Below are 14,334 nucleotides of genomic sequence, written 5' to 3'. Positions count from 1 at the left end.
CATTTCTTTGGAGAAATATTTACTCAAGTCCTTTGCCTCCAACATACATGAAATCTGATATCCAAAGAGGCCCAGCATACCATGGATACTTAGTTAGATCATATTCTCATTTTCCATCTAGGTTTCTAATTTATTCATTGTTCTGGTTAAGTTTTGTTTGTTTGTTTTGTCAATTGACACAGCTACCACTATATTGTGAATGGAAATGTCAATTATAAATTGCCTCCATAAGACTGGTCTGTAGTCAAGTAATTTCTGATTAGTGATCAATATAGAAGGATCTAGCCCACTGTGGATGGTACCACCTTTGGGTAGATGAATCTAGGTTGTGTTAAAAAGGTATCTGAGCAAGTCAGGGGAGGTAAGTTAGTTTCTTCATGGTCTCTCTATCAGCTCCTGCCTCTAGGAGCTCTTCCTTTGAGTGTCTGTTCCATCTTCAGGATGGATTGTAAACTGTAGGATGAAATAAACCCTTTCCTCCCCTAGGTTGCTTTTGGTCATGATGTTTATTATACTGCTAAAAAGCAAACTCAGACACCCACATTGTCTTTTTTTTTCTTATTTTATGGTTGTGAGCCTAGCCTTTAACGGCTGAGCCATCTCTCCAGACCTTTTTTCTTATTTTGATTATCACCAAATAGTTAAAGCTATAAAATTATTTTATGAAAGCTTCATTATTTTTTTACAACTGGCCACCGGTATGTAAAAAAGCCATTACTTTTGTTTTTCTTCTAAAATAAATATGCATATTTATTTTGTGTACAGGCCAGAAGAGGGCATCAGATCCCCCTGGAACTTGAGCTACAGACATTTGTGAGCTGCCATGTAGGTACTAGGAATGGAACCTGGGTCCTCTAGAAAGGGTAGCCAGGGCTTTTAAACCACCAAGCCATCCCTCCAGCCCACTCCCCTGCTTTTCATATGCTCACCACTTAGACCCTGAACTCTTTTACTAACAGTGTTTTACCTTAAAAGCAGAAAACCCAAACACCTGCATCTACGTATTTTATACAGACCAAGGAGAAGAAAATAAGTAATGAAATATGAAAATTTACGAAGAACTCATTAAGAACTAATAATGTCACCACACTGCCTAGCACATGTTATATCCTGGGTTTGATTTCAGCAAAACAAACTGGGTGTGGTGGCCATGCCTGTGATCTCAGAACACTGGGAGGTAGAGGCAGGAGGTCAGGAAGCTCAAGGTCAGTACAGGCTAGTCAGTGAGGTCAGAGAAAGTCTGGGATACATGTGTTCCTGTCTCAACAAATAAAAAGCCATAAATAAGACCAAGTAATGACAGTAAATACTACACATATTATCTCTATAATGAGGTAAAGGCAAGCTGGATAGAAGGCAGTTTATGAAGAAAACTAGGTCTGAGTTTGAATTCTGATGCTTTTTCCAAGCTGTAAGAGCATGAATATGTCACATCAGATTCTTTATATGTTACAGGGAATTCTTAATATTTCATTAAATTATAAGAAAATTAAATAACATGTAAGTGCTTGGAGAATTGCAGCTATCTATAAAACCAAAATTATTTCTTTGCTATTCTTTTATACAGAAAAAAATCTGGATTTTTATTTTTATGAATATTAATATTTTTCACATTGCCATATATAGCTAAATAAATTAACTTATAATCAAAAACTTTCAACTTTAAAAATTTATTTGTAAAAAAAAAATGTTAAGATTGCTTTTTATTGCACACACATCACATTTCCTGGGAAACTGGCAATATTCCAGACACTAAGGACTGATTACAAGCTATTTTCATCTGTTCTTTTAAAAAAATTCTTAATTATAATCAAAAGTCATGAAGTGGCATCCCAACAGAACAAAACATCATAATTATCACCTTACAGAGCCAACAATTTCTCTTGCTTTGTCTTTTACTAATACGCGAATCACTTAATGTCAGAAAGTACCTTATTCTGTAGAGTATTGTATGCCTGGTTGACTCATCTATGTGGAAGACATGATTGGGTGGATACCAGATCCTTTCTGTTTCACTCATTAAAGCAAACATATTATGATACACAGGCGTAATACCTAGAAATGAAGCATAAAAGGGGCTGATTATAGATAGATAGCAGAGCATTTACATAACATGCATAATCTGTGTGACGTGATACCTAGAGGTGAGTCATAAGGGACTGACTGCAGATGCAAATGGCAGAACATTTACATAACACAATCTGGGAGCCCTGGTGACAGCTCTAACAGTCAGCAGAAACTCCAATAGCAGGTGAAATACCGTGGGAAAACAGACCCTAAAACTAAGTTTTAATCAAATACTCCTCTCTCTATATTTTAAAAATAATACTGGCATTCTTACATGAAGATAAAAATACAATTTATCCAGCTTTTAACTGTCTTCTAAAGAAAGTTTCCAAGTAATTCTTAAACCCCTAGGGGGGAAAAATACATTGTATGAGTATGCACAAGTATACATGTGTATATTTTAATTGATACTAATTATCAAATCACTGAGATAACAACAAGTCACTGGATACTTTTATAAGAATGAAACTTTTTCATATTAAAATGAGAAGTTTTACAGACTATGCTAATAATTATATTTGATGTACTGTTTAAAAAAAAAAAATGTAAAAGCCAACTGAGCCATCTCACTGGCCCCTTACAGGTGAAATGACAACTGAGCTCTCTCTCTGTCCCCAAATACTTTTTCCATCCTTTGTAATAGGGTCTTATGTAGTCCAAGCTGACCTCAAACCCCTTATGCAAATGAAGCTGACATTGAGCTCTGAAGGCAGCCTCCATGTCTCAACTGCTAGGATTATAAGAGTGTAGCACCACATCAGCGTCTCTTTTTCAGACACTTCACAAATGTAAGGATAGAGCTCAATGTGGAGTGCATGTCTAGGATATGCGAGGTGTTAGGTTCAATTTCAAGTACCAGAAAAAGAAAAAACACTAGGGGACAGATATGTTAAGAGGCACATAAAATGTTAAAGGAGGGCTACAGAGCTAGCTCGTCAGTTAAGAGTCATATTGTGCTTGCAAAGGACCTAAGACAGCTACCAGCATTCACACTGTGCAGCTCACAACCACCTGTAACTCTAGCTCTGGCAGGAACTGATTGATGACTCTGGCCTCCTCAAGCATGCACATACACACACACACACACACACACACACACACCATACATGACTCAGCATTTAAAAGAGCTTGTTGCTTCTGTTAAGGACCTGGGTTCAGTTTCCAGTACCTACACAGCAGCTTACAACTATCGATAACTTTAGTTCCAAGGGATCCAATGCCCTCTTCTGATCTCCTTGAGCACCAGATATGCATGTGATACACATATATACATACATGCAGGCAAAACAGTCACACACATAAAATAAATATAAAAAATATTTGTAAAGGTTGAAGGGCATTGGTCTAAAAAAGTACAAAGAACATAGCAATATAACAGTATATATTATTTTTCAAGCATATATTAAACCATCCACACACACGCATATATGTACATAAATGCACCAAATAATCACCCGGGGCTCAAAACAAGTCTTCACAAGTGTGAAAGGTAAACATGCACACGCCATCATTTCTAGCACTTCAATTAAATCAGAACTGAGTACATAAAAATAAATCCTATACTGAAGCCTATGTTTCACAAGAGTATTTTTATTATAGCAATATTTTCATTTCTTTCGACTTTATACATAAATAGTATAAACTGATAGTATTTAAATTATAATCTGAAACTCAATTCGACTCTGTAGGTTTGTAGTAATTTATAAATTATAAACGTATTTAGTAGCGGTTTTTTAAAGGTACCCTTTATTCCTTTATGTATTTACAAATACTTCAACATACCTCATAGGTCAAAGAAAGATCTGCAACAAATTCAACTGCAAATATTTACAAATATCTTATGTCAAAGGAAAAATTATTAATGAAATTAATAAATGTACTCATAGGAGTAATTATCAAATATTGCTCCTTACGTTAAAAAATAGACAACTGATGTGATTCTCAAGAGGAAAAATTATACGTAGTAACCCGTTTACATCAGACAATAACAGAATCATCTGGGTATCTAGATGGGTATCAGAACATCAGAAAACAAAAGAACAATGGCAGAAAGCCGAAAGAAAGAAGAGAACGGTAAAGTGAAAGGCAGTCTGGAGAGAGCGCAGCAGAAGGGCACTCATTGCTCTTTCAGAGGACTAGAGTCCAATTCTTAGGCCCCATGTCAGGCTGTCCACAACAGCATGGAACTCCGGCTCTAAGAGAACGTGATACCTTCTTCTGGCCTTTGCAGGCATCTGCATACATGTGCATATTCGTGTGTCTGTATGTGTGTGCATGTGTGTTTTAAGATTTTTTTTTTTAAATTATTGTATGTATATGAGCATACTGTCACTGTTTTCAGACACACCAGAAGAGGGCATCAGATCCCTTTACAGATTGTTGTGAGCCACCATGTGGTTGCTGGGACTTGAACTCAAGATGTCTGGAAGAATAGTCAATGCTCTTAACCACTGAGCCATCTCTCCAGTCCATACAGTTTTAAAAGTGAAAGTTAATAGTGCAGATTAAACAAAACTAATCGATGATGTTGATTTTCTTTAATAATTAACAAAATTAACAGTCATTGTCATATCTAACAAGGAATAAAAATAGACACAAGCTAATTAAAAGCAAATTAAAGGACAAAGTGCTAGAAGAACATTACACCAATATATTTGAAAAGATAGACAATTTTCAGAAAAAATATAACTTTTAAAAATATCTAGAAATAAAACTATATTTTATAAGACACAGAATCTACCTACATTTTTTTAATGGAAAATAAAGGTTCAAGAGAATGAGAGGAAAATCCAGAAACAATGAAAATAACCAGGTTCAGAAGTTACAGGGAAGCACGACCAAAACACAAAAGACATTTTGTTTTAACAAACTTGTGTTTAACAAAATATAAGAATCTTAAACTAAGTACTAACAAACTTAATCCATAAAAGTTCATTGTTCATTTATCACAGAGTTGCAGAGAGAGTTAAATTAGAAAAATTAGTAAATTCTATTAATGTAATCTATCAAAATAACACTATAGAAATCGAAATGGCAAAAGTGATAAAATTTAAATCCTAAGTACACTGGTGTGTACTTTATACTTATATAAAATATTAACTGAAGTATTTTATAATTAAAGAATCAAGATTAAAAGTTAATAATGGTACAGAATGAAAATATTATTTCTCGTAAAGCAAATCCACATGGCAGGCATGCAATACCGAGTGTTGAAGGAAGCGCAAACGAATGAAAGAGGACAGCACTTTAAGCCATTCATTTCAGCAAAAACAGCAAGATCCCTACTGGCGAGCTGTCCTGTAAACTATAGTCCTTACGATTATGTTAGAAAGACAAACTGGGGTAGCTTTGGAAAAAGCAGCATCTAATTTGAGGACCTGTGTGTATAAAATATTTAAACACGTCACCCTAGCACTTCCTCCCGTGTTCCTGTGCTCCTAGAGGAGCCATAACATAGTGACAACGCGGCGCATAAACTTCAGAAGAAGAAAACCTGGGACAGTATGAGCCAGGCTTCCGAGTGTTATCAAGTTCAGCAAACAACAGGAATAAAAGCCACTGGCTTAAGTAGACTTTGTCAGTACTTTTAAAGAAAATAATACATGTAAAGGATTAACTCTTACGTTTAGTATAACTTCGAATAAAACTAAAAATACATCAAAAGTGAGACTCAAATCATATACTGTGGTGGTGTGAATAGGAATAGTCCCCATACACTCACACGTGTTTGGCCCATAGGGAATGGCACTATTACGAGGTGTGGCCTTGTTGGAATAGGTGTAACCTTGTTAGAACTGTGTCGTGTGGAGGCAGGGAAAGGTCTCATATATGCTCAAGCCACACCCAGTGATACAGTGGAACTCTTGGCCCTTCCAGCACTAGGTCTGCCTGCATACTGCCATGCTTCCCACCGTGATGATAATAGACTAGACCTCTGAAACTTTAAGCCAGCCCAGTTAAATGGTTTCCTCTTTTAGAGTTGCCATGGTCACAGTGTCTCTTCATAACAATGAAACCCTAACAAGACATACACCACCAAAAAATTAAACACAAAAAAAAGCTAAAGAAATGCAGGGGTAGGGAAGGGAAACAGAGACTGAGGGAATGGCCAACCAATAACTGGGTCCAACTAGAGACCCACCCATGGGCAAGCACCAATCCCTGACACTATGAATGATACTCTGTTGTGCTTATTGACAGGAGCCTAGCATGGCTGTCCTCTGAGAGGCTCTGCCCAGCAGCTGACTGAGACAGATGCAGACACCCAGAGCAAACCAGTAGATGCAGCTGGGGGACTCTTATGGAAGAACAGGAAGGAGGATTGCGGGCCCCAAAGGGTGGAAGATAACTTGTCGGGGGGGGGGGGTTCCACATGCTCAGAGGAGGAGTGGGGGGGATGGAGGAAGAACTATGGTGACTAGGAGGCAGGCAGTGAGCTGGATGTAAAGTGAATAAGTAAAAAAAAAAAAATTAATTTGAAAAAGAAAGATACAGTATATAGTAAAGAATGAAATAGAAATTAATATTTGCTATCACTAGTTCAAATGCAAATTCATACAGTTATCCCATTAAAAGCAGAGATTCCTCATATGGATAAAAATACATGGCTTAACTACATGATGTCCTTAAGAGTCTCAATTAAAATCTAAAGATGCAAATAGGTTGTTGAGAGGAGGAGAAAGATAGAAAAAAATCTACACAAATAACAAAAAGGAAGCCAGCATGGTTATACTAATATAAGAAAATAAGATTTAAAGTGAAAAATTAACAATGTAAAATTAACAAGGTTAAAAATTAACAACCAAGCCAGGCAGTAGTGGTGCACACCTTTTATCCCAGCAGAGGTGTGATCCCTTGGGAGGCAGAGGCAGGCAGATTTCTGAGTTTGAGGCCAGCCTGGTCTACAGAGTGAGTTCCAGGACAGCCAGTGCTACACAGAAAAACCCTGTCTCGAAAAAACAAAAAATAAACAAACAAAAAAATTAACAACCAAAGACAGAACAATTATCAACACACTATGAACCAAAAACTTGGTAAGTAAAGGGGAAAATAGGCAATTCAACAGCACTAGTTGGAGAAGTCAACACACTATTCTCAATAAAGACAAAAACTTAGCACTACAAATCAACTAGATATTACTAACATATAAAAAAAACTTTGCCCCTGCAGGGCAGAACGCACAGGGCAGAATGTAAAATATACTCCAGGTTCATACATCTCAAAACCAATGTCAAAAAAATTTTAAGGTTAAAACCATCCAAAGTTATCTTCTCCGGCTACAATATAATAAGAGAACATTAAAAGAAAAATCTTAATTTCACAAGTACGTTAGAATGGAATGTATCAAGAGAGGTGAGAGAGGCACAGCCACCCCTGAGGTAGTAAGGACCTGGTAAGCAACCTTAAACTCACTAGCTGTGTCAATGATGAGGCCTCTGGGTACTTACTAGAAGCCCTCCTCCTCCTGCTGCTCATTTTCCCGTAAATAAGCAGATACTGGAGAATAGGGCAATTGGACTCCCTGCTGGCAGCCAGTCAGACTTTCTCTTCCTGCCCCAGCTGCCTTAAAAAAAAAAAAAAAAAGCAGGACGAACAGCCAGCTGGACTACCCTCATGCCAAGGCTGGCCATTCTGAGCACTCTGTGGACTCCTGAGGAGAACTATACAACTGCTTGGCCCAGCTCTGAAAGCAGTCTCTCTCACCCAGCACTATTTCAAAGGCCATACTAGACTTTTACTATAATAAGCCTCAGCAAACTGGAGATGATCATGCAAACATTACCTCAGGCCAGAGCAAAACACTTCCCTTGGCTGCCTGACAAAGGACTACTGTGACTGGCACTAACAGGACAGGCTGAGACTGGTGAGAGGACAAACCTTCCTTCACATGTGAGGTTTGCTGTGCTTGGTTCAAGCACTCTTACCCAGCCAGCTGAGAGACAACACCCTGTTCTGTTTCCCTATATTTTAACATTAGGCCCAAATGAAATATTCCTCTTCAATGGCCCTTTATGGCCTACTTTGAATACTGTGGTTGAGCTGGTAACAGGAAAAAGCACCAGGTAAGAGAAGCAGCAATGGCAAGAGCTTAGCAGTTGATGGGTTTAGCTGTAAAAATCAAGAGGGAAGGAACCAAATGTGTGACAGCTGAAGAGCAGCAGAAGCACTCATGGGCTCAAACATGGTAAAGGAGACCAAGGTACAAAGAGAATAGAGACCCTGAGGCTCACGAAAATACAAGTTCTGTAAAGAGCCAGAAAAGAGAAACTGCTGGCCCATGGGAGCCTTCTAGAGAACTGCCAGGCCTTTAGGAAAGGGTCTCAGATACCCCGAGCCTCAAAGGTATAAATAACACTGACCACTGTTAAGGGTTGAGGAGTCCCAATACCTAGGCCTGCCTGGGAACAAACTCTAGTTGCTGCTAAGAGCTAAGAAAGACCGACTTGCTATGAGTACACAAAAACAGCAGCACACGTGCAGCTAAGAATCCCACACAGAGCCGTAACACTGGAGAGGGCATAGCATGGATGCTCCCAACCACCCTGCATCCCTGCTTGTTTCTGTTAAATGTTAAAGACTACAATTGATCAATAACTAACACCCGAGAGACTTTCGAGCACCCACCCTAAACGGTGTATGTCTCTCATATCTCTTTTCCCAGGCTCAGGCATCTTTGAAAAGAAGAGTTAGAAATACTTTAAGAGCCAAATGTGGTAGATATTTCCAAGGATAATGGTGTTTTCCAGACACAACAGGGCTGATGCACACAGAAACACAGACCCACACAGGCTCAAACTAGACAAAATCCCAGCACAGAGAAAAATGTGAAGCTGGGTTGTGAGAGGTAGATCTAAGAGGATGTGGGGAGGGAAAAGGATATGATTAAAATATATTGTATAATTTTTTTAAAAAAAACTAAATTAGATAATTAGATCATTTGATTTTCTAAAATAAAATTGTAACATTGAAAACAGCAATGTGGTGCAATCACTACTGAACTCTCAGATCTTCTTTATGTAGAAGTTGCAAATTAATCACAAAATTCATGGAAAAAAAAAACAAAGACGCTAAAATTGTCAAATAATCTTATAAAACAACAATAAAGTTTAACAACTTCTACTTCCCGTTTACAGAACTTGCTACAGGGCTAGAGAGGCAGTTCAGCCTTAGGAGCACACTGCCAATAATAAAAAGTAACTTACCAGCAAGCCACAGTGAGCCAGCAGTATGGCAATGGCACTGGGAAAATGAACACTTAACTACACCGCATTTCAACAAAGTAAAATAAGGTTTTCTTGGACTTAAAGCATATATATATATATATATATATATATATATATATATATATATATATATAATATTTATATGGCTTATATAAATAAAATATATGTATGTATAAATACTTTATAGTAACAAAAACTCAGAGATCCAACTGCTTCTGCCGCCCAAGTGCTAGGGTTAAAGGTGTGTGCCATTATACCCAGCTAAAATATATTTTCATAGAATACATACATGTTTTAATTATTTTATTATGCAGTCTTTTATAAATAATACTTCTTTAGATGAAAATGAAGTGTGTGTGAGTGTTTTACCTTCTTGTTTATGCAGCACCACACGTGCCTGGTGCTCTCAGGGGTCAGAAGAGGGCAATGGATCCCTGTGAACCCGGAGCCCTCACAGGAGCGGCAAGCTCTCTAGCCTGAGCCACCCACCTTTCCAGCTCTATGTGCTTATCTTTAAAGATCAGCCATATTAGTAGCTTTTGGTGGGTGGGTGGATAGATAAACATGAAAAAGTTAATCAGCCTATTCCCCTAAAACAAGTCATGCAAAAAGTATTAAACAGCCTATTAACTTCCCTTTAACTTTGTGGCAATTTAGAAACAGGGTTCATCAAAGACCAAGACAAAAGGGTTAGTCCTTGGGATGGCCTATGCAATCTAGTTTTATACCTACACACTTCCTACAAACTTCTTTCTTTCTCAGTGTTCCACTGTTCCCAGTCTCCTTGCACTTAATGGAGCTATATCTATAACATCACTGAAGCAAGAATGGGCTCTGCTACATACATCCACTGTTTTCTAAATGTAGATGCTATAGGTGAAAAAGAATAGGGTGATGGTTACCTTTTAGATGCTTATGCCCTTTCATTCATATCGTGAACCTGATAAATAATAAATTATCAATGATACTGAACAGCATAACTGGGCATTTTATCTGTTCTTCAATATGGACTGAAGTAAAACTGTTACCAAAGTAAAGCATGCAATACTAGATTTAATTTGTGTGTTTATATATGTGCATGTATGTTGCTAGGGGTCAGCTCAGGACCTTAGAGTTCTATTGTTGAGTTGCAGCCCCAGACCTCTTTAAAAAAAAAATCTGTAAACTACTTTAAAAGAGTTAGGAACACAGCTATATTTCCTAACTTCCTTACAGGGCTGAAAAGATGTCTCAGTGGGGAAGGGCAGTTACTTCACAGGCACAAGGACTTAGGTTCAAATTCCCAGAACTCACGTAAAAAGCCAGATGGCTGTTTGCTTGCTTCTAACCCTAGCACTGTGGGGAGTGGACATAGAGGATTTGTAGGGTTTGCTAATCTATCCCTAGGATCAGTGAAGGTTGGGATTTCCTGGACATTTAATGGCTATTCTGCCCTATACTTATAAGCTAACCTCACCTATATCGTCAAATAAATTAAGAAAATTGTTAACATTATATAGCATTAATATACAAACAAATTAATGTTAGGATTTTATGACTACTAGTAGATATTTAATTTACCTGTAGCATTGAAATCATACTATTCCATCAACTAGTCTTTTTTACTAAAATATATATATATATATATATATATATATATATATATATATTTAAATACCATACTGTTTCTTAAGTAGTCTCAGCGGTGCTATAGAATGTATCAGTTCTGCAGAAAGAGTTCTATAGTTTTAGAGAGGCCATAAAAATGTAAGCTGTTGTGGCAGTCTGAATAAAAATGCCCTCCCTGGATCTCCTGTACCCCTCTTTCCCACCCTACACCCCATTCTCTATAGGCTCGTGAATCTGAATGCTCAGTCGAGGGCGGGGTGCTGATGGTGCTATTTGAAAGAATCAGGAGGTGTGATCTTGTTGGAGGATGTGCCTCACTGCTGGTGGCATGAATTTCAGAGAGCCCATGCCAAGCCCAGAGGGTCTGCTGCCTACAGATCTGGGTGTAGAACTCTCAGCTCCTTCTCCAACACCATGTCTGCCTGCATGCTGTCAGGCACGCCACCATGACACCATGGTAACAATGGACTAAACCTCTGAAATGATACGCCAAGTCTCAGTGACATTTTCTTTTATAAGAGTTGCTGGGGTCATAGTGTCTCTTCACACCAACAGAACACTGACAAGACAATTGTTTCCTCAGAAGTTTCAAGATTTCAAGGTATACACACACAAGAATGAATGAATGAATGAATGAATGAATGAAGAGAGAGAAAAATGTATAAAAACTTCAGGAGTTAAAAAAATGATCTGTTGCCTATGACTGTAAAATATTTAATCAGGAATTTTACCCAGGAACTGGAGAGAGAGGTCAGCAATTAACAGTACTGAATATTCTTGATGAAGACCTTGGTGGCAGCTCACAACCGTCTGTATTTCACACCTTATTCTAGCCTTCACAGACACCAAGGATATAAGTGGTGCACTACATACACGCAGGCAAAATGTACATACACACAAACTAAAGGTAAATAAATAAGAATTTTACCAAATACTCATTCCTTCCACACAGTGTTAAAGATGCAGTTCTAAGATCTCCTTATAAAACTGGAGATGATAGTTCCTATCTGTAATCTCAGAATCTGAGAGCCTCAGACAACAGGATAACAGCAAGCTCAAGGCCAACCTGGGCTATACAGTCAGTTCCAGACCAGCTTGGGCTATATAATATAGCAAACCCTGTATCACCTGAAGAAAAGATTGACTCATAAGATGTCTCATGTCAAGAGTCTTTCGTCACCTACTATGGTCTCAGCAAACATTACAGGCTTCAATCTGTTTTAACGTCTACTCTATGTCAATCACTTTAAATTCTACTTTAATGTTGTTGTCATTTGTTATGCATGTAAAAACATAGCTAATAGCCAAAATAAGTTATACATGTAAATTGTATTAGAGTAACATAATAACCTATGTGATTAAAATAATAACTATAAATAAGAAAAGCGGTGATTTTTAATACCTACCACAAGCTTTAGAAGCAGCCACACAAATTTCTTCTGCAACATACTCTCCACTTGGAAACTTCAGATACTCTCCTTCAGCTTGCCCAAGAGAATGGTACAGATACACTTGAAGGACTGGATCTATCTGCTTCACAGAATTAGCATTTCCAGGAATATCACCATTCTGATGTACAGGAGATGTGGAGGTTGCCTCCATTTCTGTCATTGTAAGACAAGCCATTCCCATCCAGAGCTTTTTTCAGAACATTGGCCTATTAGAGAAAACAATAAAGTGACATTAGGAAAACTACCCTCAGATACAAAGAAGCCCTGCTGACAGGCATGACCCTGTCCAAATGACTGACTAATATGTACACTACCACACAGAGAGCACAGCACAAGATACCAGACTATGAACTTCAAGTGCATAATCATAAAATGCCAGCTCTAAACCTATGAGGGGAATATAACTATGTAGCAGTAACTAAACAAATATGAGCCATAAAGAGAACTGTTCTTCCAGAGAACCCAATTAGATTCTCAGCACCCATGCCACAAGTGGCTCACAGTTCTCTGTAACTCTAGTTCCATGGGCACCAATACTTCCTTCTGCCTCTACAAACAGCAGGAAGGTATGAGGTGAGCGCCCATGCACGTACATACATACACATACACACACACACACACACTCACACGCACACGCAAAATAAATTGTTGAGGTACACTGTGTGAAGGCATGTCTTTGTATATTCAATTGCTAACTCTGCACCCACAGAGAGCTAAATGCTGGCAGGATCTTGGTTTTGTTATTTCTATGGCCAATCTCTGGGTCCATATTTTGTAAATAAACATCTTTCCTCATGAGCCTAGAGGCAGTCTAGAATTGTATCTGAATGGCTGTAAAAAAGAGCTAACAGCCAATAGCAGGGCAGAGAGAGGAAGGACAAACTTCCCTGGATGCTGGGAGAAGACTCGCCAGCAGACATGGAGTGAATGATGGATGGACCAGAGCAGAGACGATGTAGTGCCAGGAATGGTCGGGTCAAGCATGATAGCTGGCTGGGAGGCTGCCTTAGCTACAAGGTCTAAGCTCTAATATATTAAAAAGCGTCTGTGTCATTATTTATACCACTGTCAGGTCCTGGTAAGTCCCATTATAAGTTAAAAAAAAAAAAATTAAAACAAATCAAAACAACAACAAAAATGTGTTACACTTAAATGAGTTACAACTTAAGATTTCACACATAGGAACATTACTTACCACATGAATTACCCTGACAATTGCTTCAGTACATGTAGTGTTAACTTCAAGTGGAATATTCTGATGAGATTTTAAGAAATCAGATTTAAAACTGATTTTGGAAAATACACTGCATTTAGATGTAGTCTGGGGGAGTGAGCTGTACTGAAAAGAGCCCAGTACACTGTGAGCTCAACAATTCATTGTGCTGAATCAAAACAGCAAGAATTTTACCCCTGCACGGGAGGAGTAAAAACACAGGTATTTGTGGCACGACTGTGAGCATGTCCTCTTTAAGAACAAAGCTCAGTTTTCTTGGGTATCACTACATGCCCAACAAAACACGTCTTCCCTACTAATGATAGCTATGTGAACCAGTTTCAGCAAGTAAGGTTCACAAGTTGCCTAGAGAACTTTGGAGGCCCATCCTTAGAATGAGCTGGCATGACTGCAGGATCTCTATGTATTTTTCTCTTATGTTCTTTCCCCCTGGATTTGTACAAGAATTCAGGACAGAGTACTCACCTCAAAACCATGAGGCCAAGAGATAAGACACTTGGACATGATTAGCTAGGGTGAGCCTAACCCTTAAGAGTCTGAGGCAAGATCCATCCACCTGCCTCCACACTCTCTCTCTATATCCTACTAAGGGAATCACAAGCCTGGTCTACATAGAGAATTCCAGAACCAAGAGAGAGATACTGGAGAGATAGAGACAGATGTAGAGACAGAAAAACAGACAGGCAGACAAGTAGGCAGGCGAGAGAGAGAGAGAGAGAGAGAGAGAGAGAGAGAGAGAGAGAGAGAGAGA

The 14,334-nt window shown here is 38.4% G+C and overlaps 1 protein-coding gene across 2 annotated transcripts in view; it reads right to left on the bottom strand.

Annotated features, from left to right (window-relative positions):
- Jak2 (Janus kinase 2) overlaps window positions 1–14,334 on the bottom strand; it is a 65,936-nt gene that overhangs the window by 42,282 nt on the left and 9,320 nt on the right. For both annotated transcript variants that reach the window (XM_021191216.2, XM_029536875.1), the window contains exons 3-4: window positions 12,305–12,555; window positions 1,932–2,055 (exon numbers count right to left, since the gene is read on the bottom strand). In XM_021191216.2, the coding sequence (XP_021046875.1) occupies window positions 1,932–2,055; window positions 12,305–12,530 (350 nt within the window). In that variant the 5' untranslated portion in view covers window positions 12,531–12,555. The remainder of the gene's footprint in view (window positions 1–1,931; window positions 2,056–12,304; window positions 12,556–14,334) is intronic.

This window comes from Mus pahari, chromosome 1 (genome assembly GCF_900095145.1).
Source record: "Mus pahari chromosome 1, PAHARI_EIJ_v1.1, whole genome shotgun sequence".
NCBI lineage: Eukaryota > Metazoa > Chordata > Mammalia > Rodentia > Muridae > Mus > Mus pahari.
This window is presented reverse-complemented; position numbering and strand designations above follow the sequence as displayed.